The 16,099-nt window shown below is 39.8% G+C and overlaps 4 protein-coding genes across 7 annotated transcripts; all 4 read left to right on the forward strand.

The window, feature by feature from the left end:
- Positions 577 to 1,637, forward strand: LOC18767091 (peptidyl-prolyl cis-trans isomerase). Its single transcript, XM_020570492.1, has one exon. It carries the CDS (start codon positions 844 to 846, stop codon positions 1,363 to 1,365), a length of 522 nt encoding a protein of 173 aa, XP_020426081.1. The 5' UTR covers positions 577 to 843; the 3' UTR covers positions 1,366 to 1,637.
- Positions 3,898 to 8,530, forward strand: LOC18767752 (probable magnesium transporter NIPA6). 4 transcript variants are annotated; one of them, XR_002272824.1, is made up of 10 exons: positions 3,898 to 4,956; positions 5,269 to 5,325; positions 5,428 to 5,518; positions 5,626 to 5,786; positions 5,905 to 6,032; positions 6,144 to 6,281; positions 6,796 to 6,888; positions 7,005 to 7,119; positions 7,434 to 7,601; positions 7,822 to 8,530. XR_002272824.1 is itself a non-coding variant. In XM_020569824.1 (9 exons), exons 1-9 carry the CDS (start codon positions 4,833 to 4,835, stop codon positions 7,526 to 7,528), a joined length of 999 nt encoding a protein of 332 aa, XP_020425413.1. In that variant the 5' UTR covers positions 3,898 to 4,832; the 3' UTR covers positions 7,529 to 8,530. The 4 variants fall into 4 exon arrangements, 1 of the variants encoding a protein (XP_020425413.1); XR_002272825.1 differs by having other exon boundaries at positions 7,828 to 8,530; XR_002272826.1 differs by having other exon boundaries at positions 7,437 to 7,601; positions 7,822 to 8,516.
- Positions 9,035 to 11,889, forward strand: LOC18766614 (eukaryotic translation initiation factor 4B3). Its single transcript, XM_020569823.1, has 2 exons — positions 9,035 to 10,551; positions 11,501 to 11,889. Exons 1-2 carry the CDS (start codon positions 9,368 to 9,370, stop codon positions 11,553 to 11,555), a joined length of 1,239 nt encoding a protein of 412 aa, XP_020425412.1. The 5' UTR covers positions 9,035 to 9,367; the 3' UTR covers positions 11,556 to 11,889.
- Positions 13,405 to 15,085, forward strand: LOC18767101. Its single transcript, XM_007201203.2, has 3 exons — positions 13,405 to 13,665; positions 13,756 to 14,245; positions 14,507 to 15,085. Exons 1-3 carry the CDS (start codon positions 13,509 to 13,511, stop codon positions 14,856 to 14,858), a joined length of 999 nt encoding a protein of 332 aa, XP_007201265.2. The 5' UTR covers positions 13,405 to 13,508; the 3' UTR covers positions 14,859 to 15,085.

Consider the following 16,099-nt stretch of genomic DNA (forward strand, 5'->3'; position numbering starts at 1 on the left):
TAAAGTAAGTGTGCTTCCTCTTTTAGAGAATAATGATCCTCCAGGACTATATGATTTCACTGATTTGTTGATTTTTATTTCATAATTAAGAAAATTTTATATTATTTTCCGCATGGAATAAAGAGCAAATTAAATTAATTAATCCAATGGTTGTCATTCGTCCTTCAATCCACATTTCCTAAGTTGGACCAAGTGAACGGGTCCAATTCATGGATCGATGGACCGGGCATCCATCCATGATCCATGGATACATATATATTTATTAATTTATTTTTCCTTCGGAAAAATAAATAATATAAAAATTAGTCCTCATGATCCGTAATTTAAGATCTTTTTGGCTTTATGTGTATGTCGGCATCTGAATCCTTGCGAAATCCAGACCGTTGGATCTGCGTCAGAGGGTAAGTAAAAATCAGTAAAATTGTCAGTGTTTCACCTTTTATTTAATACCATGTGTGCCATCCAAGTGTTTACCAAATCCACAACGTGGTCCAAACGGTGTCGTTTATTTCCCCCAAAAAGTCCACGAACCCTAATACCCTATCCGAATAATGACAAGCATATACCAGTACACAACCACTTCACTCAGCCTCGGATCCCAAAACCTAACCCTGGTTAAAACCCGACCCAACCACGGTTAACTCATACCCCGTCAGATTCAACCCACGTGCCTTCATCCAACGGCTGAAAACAACTTGCCATAGATATTCACCTCAGAGGCCCTTTTATAAACCCCTTGTCCTCGTGACCTCGTCCACGCATCGCAAACCCTAAGCATCATCACTCTCGTTTTCCTCAAATCTCTTCGTGAACGATCCAAACAAAACCTCGAAATTCTCATCAATGGCTTCAAACCCTAAGGTCTTCTTCGACATGACGATCGGAGGCCAGCCTGCCGGCCGCATCGTCATGGAGCTCTTCGCCGACACCACCCCCCGCACCGCCGAGAACTTCAGGGCTCTCTGCACCGGAGAGAAGGGCGCTGGCCGCAGCGGCAAGCCCCTGCACTACAAGGGCTCCTCCTTCCACCGAGTGATCCCAGGGTTCATGTGCCAGGGAGGTGACTTCACCGCCGGAAACGGCACCGGAGGCGAGTCGATCTACGGCGCCAAGTTCGCCGATGAGAACTTCATCAAGAAGCACACCGGACCTGGAATTCTGTCCATGGCCAACGCTGGTCCCGGGACCAACGGATCTCAGTTCTTCGTCTGCACGGCCAAGACCGAGTGGCTCGACGGCAAGCACGTCGTGTTCGGTCAAGTGACCGAGGGGCTCGATGTTGTGAAGAACATCGAGAAGGTTGGGTCGAGCTCCGGCAGGACCTCCAGGCCAGTGGTGGTTGCTGACTGCGGCCAGCTCTCCTAGACGAGTCCGTTTACTCGGTGCTCTGACGATGATGGAAACGTCATCGTTTATCTCTCTGTTATTATGAGTCGGTCTGCCTTTACTTTTTCGAATTTCGGTTTTTAGTAGGCTGGGGTCTGATTAGGGTTTGGTTTATGGACCTTATTATTATCACTATGGTCGTCTTCCTTTTTTTTTTGGATGTCTAATTGCTCTGCTGTTTCTGATCTGAGACTCTTATTTTGTGATAAACTGAGCTGTTATCCTTAAATAAAATAGGTTTTATTCTCCAATTGTTTATCTTATTTTCTTTATTTTTCATTTCAATTTTTTATTCTATAATTGCCTAATGCCTCTAAGTATTATTGTGCTCGTGTTTCATCTTAAGTGATTAAAAGTATATTTATTTATTTATTTCGTATTCAATTTATTGTTGTGCCCGCATTTGATTTAAGTCAAGTGTGATTAAGAGCGTTTATCTTATATTATTGATTAAAAATTATATAAATATCAAATGTAAAAGAAAAGGTCAATAAATGGGAATGGTCAAAGTTATACCTATTTATCCGAATATTTCCTGCCAAGTCGTTTTGGGATATTTTGGGCCACTTGGGATTTTAGGCCCCGTTGATGCACCCTTGGGTTTGGACTGATCGGCTTGTTGCTACTTTTTGTAAACGTGTAATTTGTTGTTTGCTATCTTTTTACGCTTGTGTTTTCAAGAGAGAGAAAATTTGGATTTGTATAGTGATGGATAAAGCCTTTGTGATTCTTGAGCCACCACCACTTGCCGCGTATGTGGCATTGTACAAGGGAATTTTGTGTGCATGCGTTTTCTGTTTTCTTTGCATGAGGATATGCTCTTCTCATTCCAAAATTTTATATTTTTGTGGTTCTAGAAAGAAAAGAATTTTGTTTAGTCATCGTATGTGTTTTGCGTTCCTATAAATCTTTGGTCACGTCGCCTCATCATCCAGTTTGTTTGATGCCCGGCTAACCTCACAAAAGTTTTATCTTTGGTTATGTCAACTCATAAAACAAAGATATTCCCGTTTCACATAAGTTTTTCTCACACTCAACGTCCTCGTTGGATTTGCTTAGTCGCTTTAGTGGGCCAATGAAGTAGTGACTTAAAAAAGTATTTAACTTTGGTTAGCGTAACAAACTCCCTTAACATTAGAACCATTTACTCACATCACAGCCAAATTATCTAGACAAAGAGGCAAAATCTTCCAACTATCTCCAGGATTCATAAACAAAGCATCTCCTACATTATAGGTTCGCTTAACGCAGTCCCCAAGGCCCAATGGGATGATCTTCATTCCACAACTTGAAAAGGTTTTTTCATTCCAATGGGGGAACTGTTCTTTCCTTGATCGAAAGAAAAAGGTTCAGCAAACCTTATTAAGAAAACACTGACTACAAAACTCATCAGCCTTGGCAGGCTAAGAGAGATGAAGATATTGGGTATGAGGTAGTAGAAGAATTTGTCACGTGAGGAGAGAGATATAGATTATTGTATAAGAAGTTCCTTCCTCCAACGTTGTATCGGCAAAACCTATGTTTTAGGATGCATCTTAATTAACCTTCCTCTAACATTGTACAATTAGGAAGCTTCCTTCTCCTTGGCTTTGCCCCCCTTAGCTTTCTGCCGATGATTTACACTTGATTCATTGTCTTATTGTCCTTAATGGAATTCTTCATAAGGTTAAAATTGTCAAACAGTAAAGTACATCTACAAATTATATGGATAGTTTCCATTCAATACCTGCAGATTTTTTCTTTTTGTAATAAATGAAATAGGGGAAAAAACCAAATAATTTTGGGATGATGCGCATATATCTAAATTTGTTAATATTTTTTTCTTCTCAGCTTTTCATAAAATCAAATATATGATTTGTGCTATTTGTTTTACTATTTTCAAGAAAAAAAAGAGGGAGACAGAAAAAAGAGACATTTCTCTCTCTTTCTCCCACATCCCAACCCCACCCGCCCCAAAACACATCGCATAGGACCCCACTCTCCCCACTTATCTCTATATCTGTTTCTCTCTCACAACAAATTTTCAATATACAAATGGAAAAATACCAAAAAGAAAAAATAATAAGAAAAAGGCAGAGTCGGATTGGGTAGGCTGATGAAATTTGTGTGTGAAGGGTTGGTGTTCCATGGTTGAGAAAGAAGGAGGAAGGGACTGCGAAGAGGGAAGGGGGAATGGATTTCAAGGTGGTTGGAGCCGGGCCACATATGGGATGGGGGAAGGTGAGAATTTTTTTTAAATACAATTTTTTTATATAATCATTTTTCCATTTTTAAAATACTCTTGAAAATGGAAAGACTGAAATACCCTTTAAAATAGCTGAAAAATTGAATGGTGTTAAACCTAGATGACAAATAATGGATTTTGAAAAATTAAAGTGATATTTTTCTTAAATTTTTCTTTAATGTGACAAATTAAAATTGAGGTATAAATTCAGGTGACATTTCTAAAAAATAATACACCTCCATCGATAATGTGAGAATTACAAGAGCGCATGAGTAACGCTTTTTATAAATGATCAACTACCTAATGCAAATGTAAAATAAAATTCTTTAGATTGAAAATTGTGCCTTGTTTTAAATGTTTTTCTTTAAAATTTTGGTTTAGTATATAAACCAAATTACTATCCATAGCAGAGTATATTTGCAAATCCCATAATACTAATTTCTTACATTTGACGCAGATAAGGTCATCCATCATTCTTTTTTTTTTTTTGGGGTGAAATTAGCTAAAATAGTTATTTTTCATAAATTCTAATATTCTATACTAAAATAGCCTATTTTGCATTAAAGAGGTTACTATATAAACAATAAAGAAGAAACTATACGGATAACAAAAAGACACTATATAAATCAAAGCTATTATAGAATAAAAGTCATGAAAAATGACTATTTTTTTTTTAGCACAAACGCCTTGATTTTTCCAGACATGACGTGGTGCCAATTTTATATTTTATATTTTTTTAAACTTTCCCACTTCCAATTTTCCTAATGTCCAAACAGCAACAGAAAGAGTTACAGAGAAAAGTAAAAGTCCAAACTCCAGGGCAATCTTGGCGCATAAGCTGTCATCCCGCTGATTCACGTGACTCAACTTTAACAACAGAAAAATCCAATCTACCCTGTTGCCCACGTGGCACTCTCCAGATGAGCTGAGGGTACTATCGTCATTTCAAGAAAAGTAGAAAACCATAGCCAATAGAATCAGATCCCGCACATTGGTGTAGCGAGCGCGCGAAGCACTGGATTGTTACCTCCGTCCGTACTGCCACGGGAAGCTTCCGACTAGACGACGGGCTCAAGCGTGTTTCTTCGTGTTGAGAGAGAGAAACGAGATCTCTCTCTCTCTCTCTGAAAGCTTCAGAGGGTGTATTGCAATTTACAGAGAGGGAGAGAGGTACAACTTGTTCAACTCTGGTTGGCGGGAATTCGAAATTCTAGAGAGAGAGATGGGGGTGTCAGAGAATACGAAGGGGCTGATACTAGCGATGGCGTCGAGCGCCTTCATAGGCGCGAGCTTCATCTTGAAGAAGAAGGGTCTCAAGCGCGCTGGAGCTGCCGGTACTCGAGCAGGTCATTTTTACTCTTACATGAATTCTGGGTTCTATTCTTTTAGTTTATTTTCAATGTCAATGCCATTGGCACATTAGCATTTCCCTTTTTTGGATGGTTGAGGTTGGAAATTGGAGTAAATTACAAAGATTTAACCAAAAGATTCAATTTTTGAAATTAATTATGTGTTTGATGATTGATAGGTTCCAGAATCCAAACTGCTAATTCATGGTTTTGATTGTTTTTTGATTATTTAATAAGTTGCCATGTGATTGATTTGTTGTACATCTTTGATTTGGGTAATTGAAAATCTGTGTCTTTTGAGTTGTGCAGGAGTTGGTGGTTATACTTACTTACTAGAGCCACTTTGGTGGGCGGGCATGATCACCAGTAAGTACAGCTCTCTCTTTCTCTACAGAAAATGTATGTGACTGAAACGATAAGTACACGTGAGTTATTGATATTTGGTTTTGAATTTTTTCAACTGGGTAGTGATTGGTGGAGAGGTTGCCAATTTTGTGGCTTATGTATATGCTCCAGCAGTTCTTGTAACCCCACTTGGTGCACTGAGTATAATAGTCAGGTAAATGCTCTTCTGTCTGAGTTCATTTCGTTGCTGATTTCTGATAAAAAGAAGGTATTGTTTAAAAGCTTTTGTTACCAACTTGCATGTTTGTTGGATTTGTCTAGTGCTGTTTTGGCTCACTTCTTGTTGAAGGAACGAATACAGAAAATGGGTATTGTGGGATGTGTTACCTGCATCGTGGGATCAGTGGTAATTGTGATCCATGCACCTCAAGAGCATATTCTAAATTCTGTACAGGAAATCTGGGTTCTGGCGACCCAACCAGGTTCATGACTTTAAACCTCATATTTCTTCTTCTTCTTCTTCTTCTTCAATGCTACTTGTCTTAGAACCTTCATTGTGTTGTCCTGAAAAATTACTTTTTTTTTTTTTTTTTCCCACAGCTTTTCTGGTTTACGTTGCTGCTACACTTTCCCTAGTGTTAACTTTGGTTTTGCATTTTGAACCTCACTATGGGCAAACAAATATACTAGTCTACTTGGGAATCTGTTCCTTGATGGGTTCACTTACGGTAACTATGCTTTTCTAGTTTGCCAAGTACAAATAGGCACTTTGTTCCTCTATGTCTTATGTGTTCAAATTGTTAGGTGTTTAGCTGTGTACCTCTGCTGTGCTACTTCAGGTTGTAAGCATAAAGGCCATTGGAATTGCAATAAAGCTAACTCTTGAGGGAGTAAGTCAGATAGCCTATCCTCAGACTTGGTTTTTTCTGACTGTTGCAGTAATCTGCGTAGTTACACAGTTGAATTACCTCAACAAGGTCAGTATTGCGCTATTAATTTTGGTCTCTTTCTCCGAGACTATCATCATTGGCGTTTTATGTGCTGACTAGCCGTTTTGTGCTAAAAATCTGTGCCCCACCTGCACTGCCTATTCAGCATTTGGTTTCTCAGATTCTGATTTGCCCATTTGTTACATATTGACTCCAATGAGTTCCTAGCCTATAAAGGAGGGGACAGTAATGCATTCTGCCTCTGTCATATAACTTGTAAATATAATAACACTGGATCAAATCTCAAGCACACAGTATTTCCATTGTAATAAGTTTGGAAATTTCTCAAAATCTGAAAATTTAGTTATTGAAATTGGAAAGTAAGTTTAAGTTGGTCTACTTTATTTAAAAATTGAACTTTAAGTATCACGTGCTGCTTAGACAGTAATCTTGTTAGTACTTCAATTCAGCCATCTTTTAACTCAGACTTTCATGGACTTCAAATTATAATAATTACCTGCTGAATCTCACATCATTCAAGTTCATGGCCGCTTTGTTTCAGGCTTTGGATACATTCAATGCAGCAATTGTTGCCCCAGTATATTATGTGATGTTCACAACTCTGACCATTATTGCTAGTGTAATAATGTTCAAGGTAGATTGCTTGATCTATATACTGTGGTTTTCTTCTGATGCCTTTATTGGTTGTTTTCATGCAATTACAAAGACTTGGGATTCTGAATTTCCCGTTGTTTTCTATGTTCAATGCAGGATTGGTCTGGTCAGGATGTAAGCAGCATAGCCTCTGAAATATGTGGATTCATCACTGTTCTGTCAGGAACTATCATACTCCATGCAACCAAAAATGAGGAAACATCTACACAAGGTATACATGGACTTTGCATCCTTCTATTATCTGGGATTTGGGGTTTTTATTATCTCCTTTAAATTCAGATCAACATGACAATTGAAAATTCTTATAAGATGATTGAGAATAAAACAGATGCATGTTAAATTTGATCCCAAGAGACCTTCATTTTCCTCTTGATCAGGATACTAATTTACAATGTTCCATGCCTACTCAGTTGCAATCCCATCATTAAGTATTGGTTAGACTGAGGGGCATATTTACACTTATGGTTGGCTGTAACATTTACTATCTTTGCTTATGGCTGCTTACAGTAGTTTTTCTTTTCATAGCAGGAACTGTAACATGGTACATTAGAGATTCAATGAAGGGCTCTGAAGATGAACGTTTGCTCACCTTACACAATTCAGATTATCCTGAACCGTAACCCTGCAACAATCATCTTGGAGAATGAAATCCCCAGCAATGAAGCTGCACTGCAACAATCATTTTGAGTAGGGGTGAGTCTTTGGGTATCTAGCACATTGCTCATTACACCTTCCAAATACCCGTTTACTCCTATTCATTTAAAAGAAATTGGCCTCCCCTCCCCTCCCCCAGTTGGACATTTCCATGGCCTAAGACCAGCCATAGCTAGTCTTTTTTTTTATATAAATTCTTTCTTCTTTTTGGATATGAAATGATTTGGGATATAATGAAAAAGTAAATGAATTTTTTTAGGGACAGGTTGCAGCAATGTGTTGGGTGCCATTAGCCTCACTTTGAGTAGTGTTTGTAGTGTTGGGTGCTCCCGGTTTCTTCTAGACAGACCTTGGGGCTTTTAGCAGATTGCAAAAGTTACTTTTTATGTGCCTTTCTTCACCAGCCAGCAGATGCGACCCTCAACCGGATGCTCAAATTAAATTGAAGTGCGAGGTGTGGCACCACTCTCAATGCTAAGTTCTGAATCACCCTCAGCTCGGGAATGGTGCTGCAGTTCTGTATCAATACCAGTGCATAGAGATATTTGTTGTGATTTTGGCAATGCTGAGTCTCTCCATGGCTGCTGATGGCATCTGTACATATCGATGCTCGGCTTCTCATTCACTAGTTTTCGTGCATGATTCTTCTTGATATCTGATTCAGTTTGATTCTCTCTTTTTCTTTCTAGTTTGTATATATTTTTTCTTATAGATGTCTTTCTAGTTTGTATTAGTCCTTTTTTCCTTGGTTAAGAAAATCTACAGTTCATATTGGGATTGATAGATCATAGAACACACAGCTGAGAGGTATATTTGCCAATTAATGGGCAAATACTGCTTGGGAATTGTATATCTTGTATTTAACTCTTGAGTTTTTGCTTTTGCTGTCAATGAATTCGGTTGGTATAATGGCAAATAAACTGTACACTTTATTACACAGTAAACCATAAATTATATGATTCATAGAATCTTTCTTCAATGATCAAAATTTAACCTTCTTTTTTTTGCCGGGATGTTCCAAATTTAACTCGAATGTTGAGATTGTGCAATATTTTACTATTTAAGCAATGAAATCTTCCAAATTGCTTAGCCAGAAAAGAAATAATAAATAGTTTAATTACAAGATAATTTCAAAATTAAAAAACGTGAAATTCCTTTTATTGGGAAAATAAGATTCTAGTCATGAGTTCATAACGTAATATGATCTGATGATGCTATAAAATAAAGCCGGTTTAAGATTGAGAGATTTATTAATAATTTGGTTTGGATGGATGATTACTGAAAGCTAACCTTTTTCTTCTTGTTTTTGTTTTTGTTTTTATGGATATAAAGTCGTCTAAAAGTTGTTTTCGTATCATAATTCTAATTCATTTCTTAAGTTCTCTTATCACTAAACTAATTCGAAGTTACATCGAAATTCCCAGCTTAATTCTAACACATTTTTTACTATTCAAAATTGCCTAGTCTAATTCTAACTCATTTCTTACTGCAATTATAACTCCTCTATAACTGATTTACTATTGGTAATTAGTAAGGTTTTAGAGTTCCTCAAAATCATTATTGAAAAAAAAAAAACAAAGTCAGATTCCCTCTCCAGATCAAAAAAGAGAAGAGAGAGATTCTCTCTCTGATAAGGAAAATCATAAACTTCAATCTCCACCGTCGGATCAAATTCTCTTCCCTACCCTATATATTCGTAACCCCCTCTTCGCTTCTCAACAACGCAACGCTTCGCCAAAAAATCCATCCTTTGCGCAAAAACAAAAGGAGAGACCTTTTCATCGCAGCACACAGTAACCACAACCATGGCGGCAACAGTGTCTCCTTGGGCCAAACCTGGCGCTTGGGCCCTCGCCGCCGAAGAGCAGGACGCCGAGCTCGAACAAGAAACCCAAAACGCACGACACGTCGTTGAGCCGCCCTCCGCCGACTACCCATCTTTGTCTGTAGCCGCCACCGCCAAGCCCAAGAAGAAGAACAAGGGCCAGAAAATCTCCCTCGCCGAGTTCACGGCCTTCGGCGCGCCCAAGCCCGTGGCCCAGCCCGAGGGCCTCACCCATCAGGACCGCATGCATCTCCCGACCGGTCCGCGCGAGCGAACCGCCGAGGAGCTCGACAGGAATCGGCTCGGCGGCGGGTTCAGGTCCTATGGGTCTGATCGGGGAAACAGCAGGTTTTCCAACGGCGAAGAGTCGTCGGATTCGAAGTGGGGTTCGGGACAGAGGAGGGAAGGTGGATTTGGGAAGGAATCGAACCGCGATGGGCCTTCCAGGGCCGACGAGATTGATGATTGGGGCGCTGCGAAGAAATCGACTGTGGGAAATGGGTTTGAGAGGAGGGAGAGAGGAGCAGGAGGTAGTTTCTTTGGTGGGTCACAGTCGAAGGCTGATGAATCGGACAGTTGGGTATCCAATAAGAGCTCTGTGTCGTCGGAGGGACGGAGATTCGGTGCTTCCGGTGGTGGGTTCGATCGGGAGAGGAAAGTGGGGTTCACATCTGATGGAGGTGCTGATTCTGATAATTGGGGGAGGAAGAAGGAGGAGAGTAATGGTGGGTCTGGTTTTGATCGAGAAAGAAGAGTTGGGTTCGTGTCCAATGGTGGTGGTGCTGATTCTGAGGTTTGGGGGAAGAAGAAGGAGGAGAGTAATGGTGGTCTGAGTGAGAGTACTGGAAGGCCGAGGCTCAATTTGCAGCCGAGGACACTGCCTGTGAGCAACGAGACCTCACCTGGGTCGACGACAGTACCGAAGTCCAAGGGCTCAAACCCGTTTGGTGAGGCGAGGCCAAGAGAGGAGGTGTTGGCAGAGAAGGGGAAGGACTGGAAAAAGATTGATGAGGAGCTCGAGTCGGTGAAGATTAAGGAGGTGGCTGAGAGAGACCACTCGCCCTCGTTTGGGAAGAGGAGTTTTGGGATAGGAAATGGGCGTGCCGGTGATCGAACTGAGAGAGCTTGGAGGAAGCCTGATGTGGCAGATGCTCGTCCCCAGAGGTTTGTTGTTTCAGTCATATGATTGATTGATTGGGTATATCAATCGCTAGTAATTAGAATGCTTAGTTGTAAAGTCTGATGCCTTTGATATTTCTACGTTGAACTTGATTGCATGGATTTTCTTAGCTATGTTAATTGGAAAGATGCATTGTTGATAGAATTGGTTTCAGTTAGTTATAGGAAAGTTTGCTTGATGGAACAGTGAATTAGCATATTGGTTGTATGTATGTGTGTGTGTGTCTTTCAGTTTTAACCTTTTCATAAGGGGTTTGTCAACCTTGTGGGGGAGATGCTGAGCATTGATGGTTTACATTTGTGTCCAAAAGGAAGCTTCTTGAGGTTTCTGTATTAAAAAGAAATTCACTTTGCCGAGCATTACTTGTTATCTTATTGATAGGTCGAGTTTTACGAAATACTTGGTGCTCTGATGAATTGCAATTCACTTTTGAGGATTCTTTATGCCGTGTCTTTGTTTTGCCCTCTTATCTTCTCATGTGAATACATAGACAAGTTTAAATTGGTGGCACTGCTATCTCTTTATTTTTGCCCTTGGGTAATATATTTCTAATTTGTTTGATAAAACACCCTCCTTTTTCATTTTCAACCTTAACCTTGGGATATTCTGAAGGCTGCACGTTCATCTTTAGATGTTTTTGCAATTTTCCCTTCTGCTGTTTGACACATACTACTAACCCTAACCCTGGCTGCTGCACAAGGAAAAAAAGTTGTTTTATGTATGTATGTGTTAAATATGAATATTGGACTAGAAGGATCTACCTGACTTGAATGGAGCCATTTAAAGTTAAAGGTTCATGTAACCATGGATTTCTCTTTTAGTTTTTAGGGGTTAGTAACTTGTAATGTGTGTGATTAGACGTGCTTTCAACTATTTGTTGCTATTTTCAGGGTTTGTTAAAACTCTGAAACTAATAGTTTTCGTTCGGTGCAGTGCTGAGGAAAATGAGAGTAGGAGCAGTTCTTTGGAACCAGAGAATGTATGTTGATGAGCTTGTTGACAGTCATGTTGACGGGCATGCTGATGAGCATGCTGATGAGAATTGAAGAGGCGTTTTACAAGTTTGGTGTAAGCCATGGGAAAAGATTTTAAGTTGAGCTGTTGGATCCATGAGGCTGTTGAATTTTCAGTTTCAATGATTTGTGTTCTCGTCTGCGACTGTAATACATTGAACTTGAGACAATTTTTGTAGGATTTTAAATAGCTATACTAGTTTTGCCCGTAAGGCTTTGTTTGTATGTTGTATTTAAGATTGAGAAATACTTTAACTCTAATTATTATTTTTGATCCTTAAATTCTGGTTCACACATTTCATGGTTGAAGATTTTGGTGTGTTGTGCGTTTGATGCTTCATGGTTTTGCCTATGTTCTCTGGATAATTTATTTTGATGCTTCATGGTTTGCCTATGTTCTTAGGGTAAGGGTCAGAATTGGCTGAACTGGAATTAAAGTTGCCTGTAGTTTCAAGTTACTGATTTATAGAATGAATCATATTTGTAAGCAAGTAGACTTTTGATTGAATCATTTTTAGCATGCATTATTCTGCTGTAGGTTCAAAATTTCGTTGTGAGTAATTGATGTTGTAATTGTTTTGGTAAAAAAAAGAGACGAGAAAACATATTGCGAAGGCTTAGTTTTCGGTTTTATGAGCAAAGAAACTATACAGAAGTTACAATTCTGATGACTCGGGAGATTCTTGAATGTCTTCAGTCGTATAATAGTAATAGGGTAGATTTTCTCCCACAAAATAACGAAAATGGCACACAGTTGACTGATTAGATGTCACCAGTTGTACAGATTTTATCCACAGGACGGCAAGGGCATTGGCTGTGAGCCAACCAAAACTAGGGTTGTTAGGGCGTGCTTCTGTAACTGCTACAGAGCCACTGTCATAATTGCTTCTAGTGCCAAGCACTGCTACAGTTGCTCTGCTATGCTACAACAACAATGCAGGTCCATGTTACACTGGTACGGAGTTTGGTTCATCATCATGGGCCAATATTTTAAGTCCACTCTCTTAATCCGAGTTTGAATCTTCCTCTCTTAATTAGTTTAAATTAGAATACCAACTTGTTAAAAAGAGAAAAAACTAGACTCAAGGCTGGCCCTAGGCCATGTTCAAAGAGTTACACTACAGAAAACAAAAGTTCACCTTCTGCGTGTGCCTAGCCTAGCAATATGTCATTAGACAAATACATCAATTTTTGAGTAAGTATGGGCACGAGAAAGAGGTTTGCAGACTTGTGTGAGGTGTAGTTGAAGAGCATTAAAGAGAAGCCATTACTTACTTCTCTGTCATTGCACATTATGAAGCTCTATCTCCTTATAGGCCTTCCTCATCAATGCCTTTGCTACTTTGACGGCCAACAAATACCCCCCCACCAGCAAAACCTTGGAGCCTTGAAGTCATGTTTTTGGCTACAAACCGACCCACGTCTGCAATAATGGCAACATATGGGCTTCTTGCCTTCAAAATCTTGGGATAGGCACTACTCATGTCCACAGTCTCTGTTTGCGTGGCAAAATTATTCTAAACTAAAAACTCCTGCCCTGCAGCTGCAGTTAAAGCTACGGCCGTAGACGAAATAACATGTTACGGTGTGTATACACTATTGTCTTATCTCTCTAATCACATGATACGCCTTGCGTATGCATCAACTTCAAACAATTAATTGTTGGATCATGACTTGTGATTTCAACATTAGTTCTAATGAAACCAAGAATATTAGTCTATTAGCACCAGCCTTAAATGCACCTCTGGTTTGAAAATAGTGTTTCCCACACACCATAAAGGCAGGCAGTTGAGAGTTGAATGTAAGCATTACTTTACCATACTCTGTATTAATTTGCTTCCTCTGGGTGTTCATCACATTCTTATTTTTACACCAAACCCTCTTCTTTATTCTTTACTCTCTCTTTCTTTGCATTTTCGTTTAGTCCAATGCTCATGGATTGGCTAGAAAAGTTCATTTTGGCAGCACTTCTCATTTTGGCTGCAGCCATTGATGGAGCTCAGGCAGATACCATGGTCAGTGGCACAGTATTCTGTGACCAATGCAAAGATGGTGAAAGATCCCTCTTTGATTATCCCATCAATGGTGAGATCCATAATCTCTAATTAATTAGTACTAATCACATTCTCCATTAACACTCTTAATTGTAAATTCATATGCTTTTGTATTTTGCAGGTGTTAAAGTACAAGTGGCTTGCAGTGACAGCAATGGGCAAATCACAATGTCAAGGGAAGAAACAACAAATTGGTTTGGAAACTATGCTGTCAAGTTTGATGGCACGCCAGATTTGAGTGGCTGTTTTGCTCAGGTTTCAAGCACAGGGCAAGGCTCAAATGGCTGTGGGGTTAGTGCTGGCCCTGCTCAAAGCCTTAGGCTTATGTTTAGGATGTTTAATATGGCGATGTATGCTGTGGACTCTTTGCTCACTCAGCCTGCTCAGCCTATGTCATTTTGCCCAAGGTCAGCTAATCCGGTGGCTCCTGCACCGCCGACACCAGCTAGGCCTCTGCCTAACCCGGTAACGCCGGCCAGCCCTCCGCCTTTTTGGCTTCCGCCTCTTCCAAAATTGCCACCATTGCCTCCATTGCCTCCATTGCCTCCACTGCCCTCATTGCCTCCAATGCCACCAGTGCCCTTCTTGGAAGCTACAGCATGCCCTCATCAGTAAGTTATTTACTGTGGTTTGCTTTGCAGTGTCTTAAGTTGTTGGTTACCTACTTTGAGTGTGGTGAGTAAAAATTGTTTTCTCCATAAAACTACCATAGAGTCTAGTATGATCTATTATGGTGTACCCCAAACTGTTTTTCTACTTACCAACTAACTCTTGGTTTAGCAATATTTCAATTTTCAGTGTTAAAAGAGGTTCCAAGTTTGAATTCAACGATTTTTCTTCTCTGACCATTTGATGGGGTTGTGTTTTTTCAGGCAGTGGACATTGCCAGAGCACAAATGCTACTGGAGGGCAGTGAGCCCGGACACAAAGGTAGCCGTTGTTTTCGGATTGGCGGCGGCTAGGAGATACGGGACTGACCTGACATTATTGCAAGGCCTACAAGGAAGAGGAGAACCTTACAGGACTCTCCTGAGGGAAGGGATCACTGCATTTCTCAACTCCTACAATAGTCTTCAATTCCCTTACAATTCAATTGCTGTGGTCCAGCATTTGAATTATGGCTTGATTGGCTCCAACAGAAACGTCCTCTTCACAGCCTTGCGCTTCATCAGGGCCAATTCAGGTTATGGGAGAGTCCCTTGCAAATTTACTGCTTGCAAATGATTTGTCTATTTTAAATCTAAATTGTATTAGACTGTGTTAAGTTTGGTTCTATGTTTAGCTTAAACTATGATTATGTATTTTTGATTCTAAAGAGAGAGGGAGGCCTACAGTCGAACTTTAGTTATGAGTGCGTGGTTATAAGTGCTCTACTACTAAAGCTATAAGGTCTTCCAAGTTACGATTAAACAATTACATTCTTGTATTTCTTATATGAATTTGTAGTTTATCTATATTTTTCTTTTTTATTTAACTAATTAACATAATTTATGATTTATAAGGTTTGTCCACCATCAATCAAATCTTCAATTGATTAAGGTTTGTTCGTCATCATTTTCAAATCTTCAATTGATTAAGGTTTGTTCGTCATCAATATCAAATCTTCAATTGATTATCATATCTGCCGACAGAAACCAGATTTCGTCTGGTAAGGTTATATATGAATGGTCACACAAATCCCACAAGAGAATTTATGACGGTAAACTATGTCATCTCTAAAATAGGGGAAAATAAATCATGTCGTCCACTCATATTATAACACGTGTATAAGATGTATCACGTGACCATATTATCTGGTATTTTATAATTTCTCCATCTTATGAACTTCTGTTGAGAATTGATTGGGCTTCTGTCCATTTCAATCAAATAATATTGAATGGCATTTCTACATACTGATCAAAACTAAGGTTGTTTAGTCAACACCATGCGTATAAAAAGAAAAACCCACGGTTCTCTTGCCAAGGCCACAAAATTAAAGCAGAGCAAAATGAAGCTCACGGTCAAGCAGGTACAAGTTCTTTGCTTTTGGGCTCTAATTGTGCGCATGCTTACAATGCCCTTGCTTTTTCATAACCACTTAGCAAAATTCCTTAACACACATACATATTTGAGAAGGAGACTGTCTGTTGTTCTCCATTTTTTCTTGCTGGCACTCCTGGGGGCATCAACCGTAGCGCGATCTGTGTAGTCCGACCCAATGGCACCCAATAACACCTTGCACACCCCGTTTGGCACGGTTTGGGTTGTGGATGACCCCATTGACAGAGGGATGTGACCTGAAATCAAGGGTCATTGGCAACTCTAGAGGTGTATATGTGTCCGCAGGTAAGCATGAGCTAATGCTTGTGGCTTACCTTGACTTTGGATTTACTAGTGGCAAGTTCAATGGCAGCTCCATCTGTGCTTTTGAGGAACCCGGTAAGGGACGTTGATCGGGAGTTCACTGTGGTTAGTGGCCGGGGGAA

The sequence above is a fragment of the Prunus persica genome, chromosome G8 (assembly GCF_000346465.2).
Source record: "Prunus persica cultivar Lovell chromosome G8, Prunus_persica_NCBIv2, whole genome shotgun sequence".
NCBI classification, from domain to species: domain Eukaryota; kingdom Viridiplantae; phylum Streptophyta; class Magnoliopsida; order Rosales; family Rosaceae; genus Prunus; species Prunus persica.

What these genes read in the sequence shown, in the direction of transcription:
- LOC18767091 (XM_020570492.1), top strand. Translation starts at nt 844, where the DNA reads ATGGCTTCAAACCCTAAGGTCTTCTTCGACATGACGATCGGAGGCCAG.
- LOC18767752 (XM_020569824.1), top strand. Translation starts at nt 4,833, where the DNA reads ATGGGGGTGTCAGAGAATACGAAGGGGCTGATACTAGCGATGGCGTCG. An exon ending in CCTTGATGGGTTCACTTACG is followed by an intron (nt 6,033 to 6,143) that starts GTAACTATGCTT and finishes GTGCTACTTCAG; the next exon opens with GTTGTAAGCATAAAGGCCAT. An exon ending in CTAGTGTAATAATGTTCAAG is followed by an intron (nt 6,889 to 7,004) that starts GTAGATTGCTTG and finishes TGTTCAATGCAG; the next exon opens with GATTGGTCTGGTCAGGATGT.
- LOC18766614 (XM_020569823.1), top strand. Translation starts at nt 9,368, where the DNA reads ATGGCGGCAACAGTGTCTCCTTGGGCCAAACCTGGCGCTTGGGCCCTC. An exon ending in GCAGATGCTCGTCCCCAGAG is followed by an intron (nt 10,552 to 11,500) that starts GTTTGTTGTTTC and finishes CGTTCGGTGCAG; the next exon opens with TGCTGAGGAAAATGAGAGTA.
- LOC18767101 (XM_007201203.2), top strand. Translation starts at nt 13,509, where the DNA reads ATGCTCATGGATTGGCTAGAAAAGTTCATTTTGGCAGCACTTCTCATT. An exon ending in CTTTGATTATCCCATCAATG is followed by an intron (nt 13,666 to 13,755) that starts GTGAGATCCATA and finishes TGTATTTTGCAG; the next exon opens with GTGTTAAAGTACAAGTGGCT. An exon ending in GCTACAGCATGCCCTCATCA is followed by an intron (nt 14,246 to 14,506) that starts GTAAGTTATTTA and finishes GTGTTTTTTCAG; the next exon opens with GCAGTGGACATTGCCAGAGC.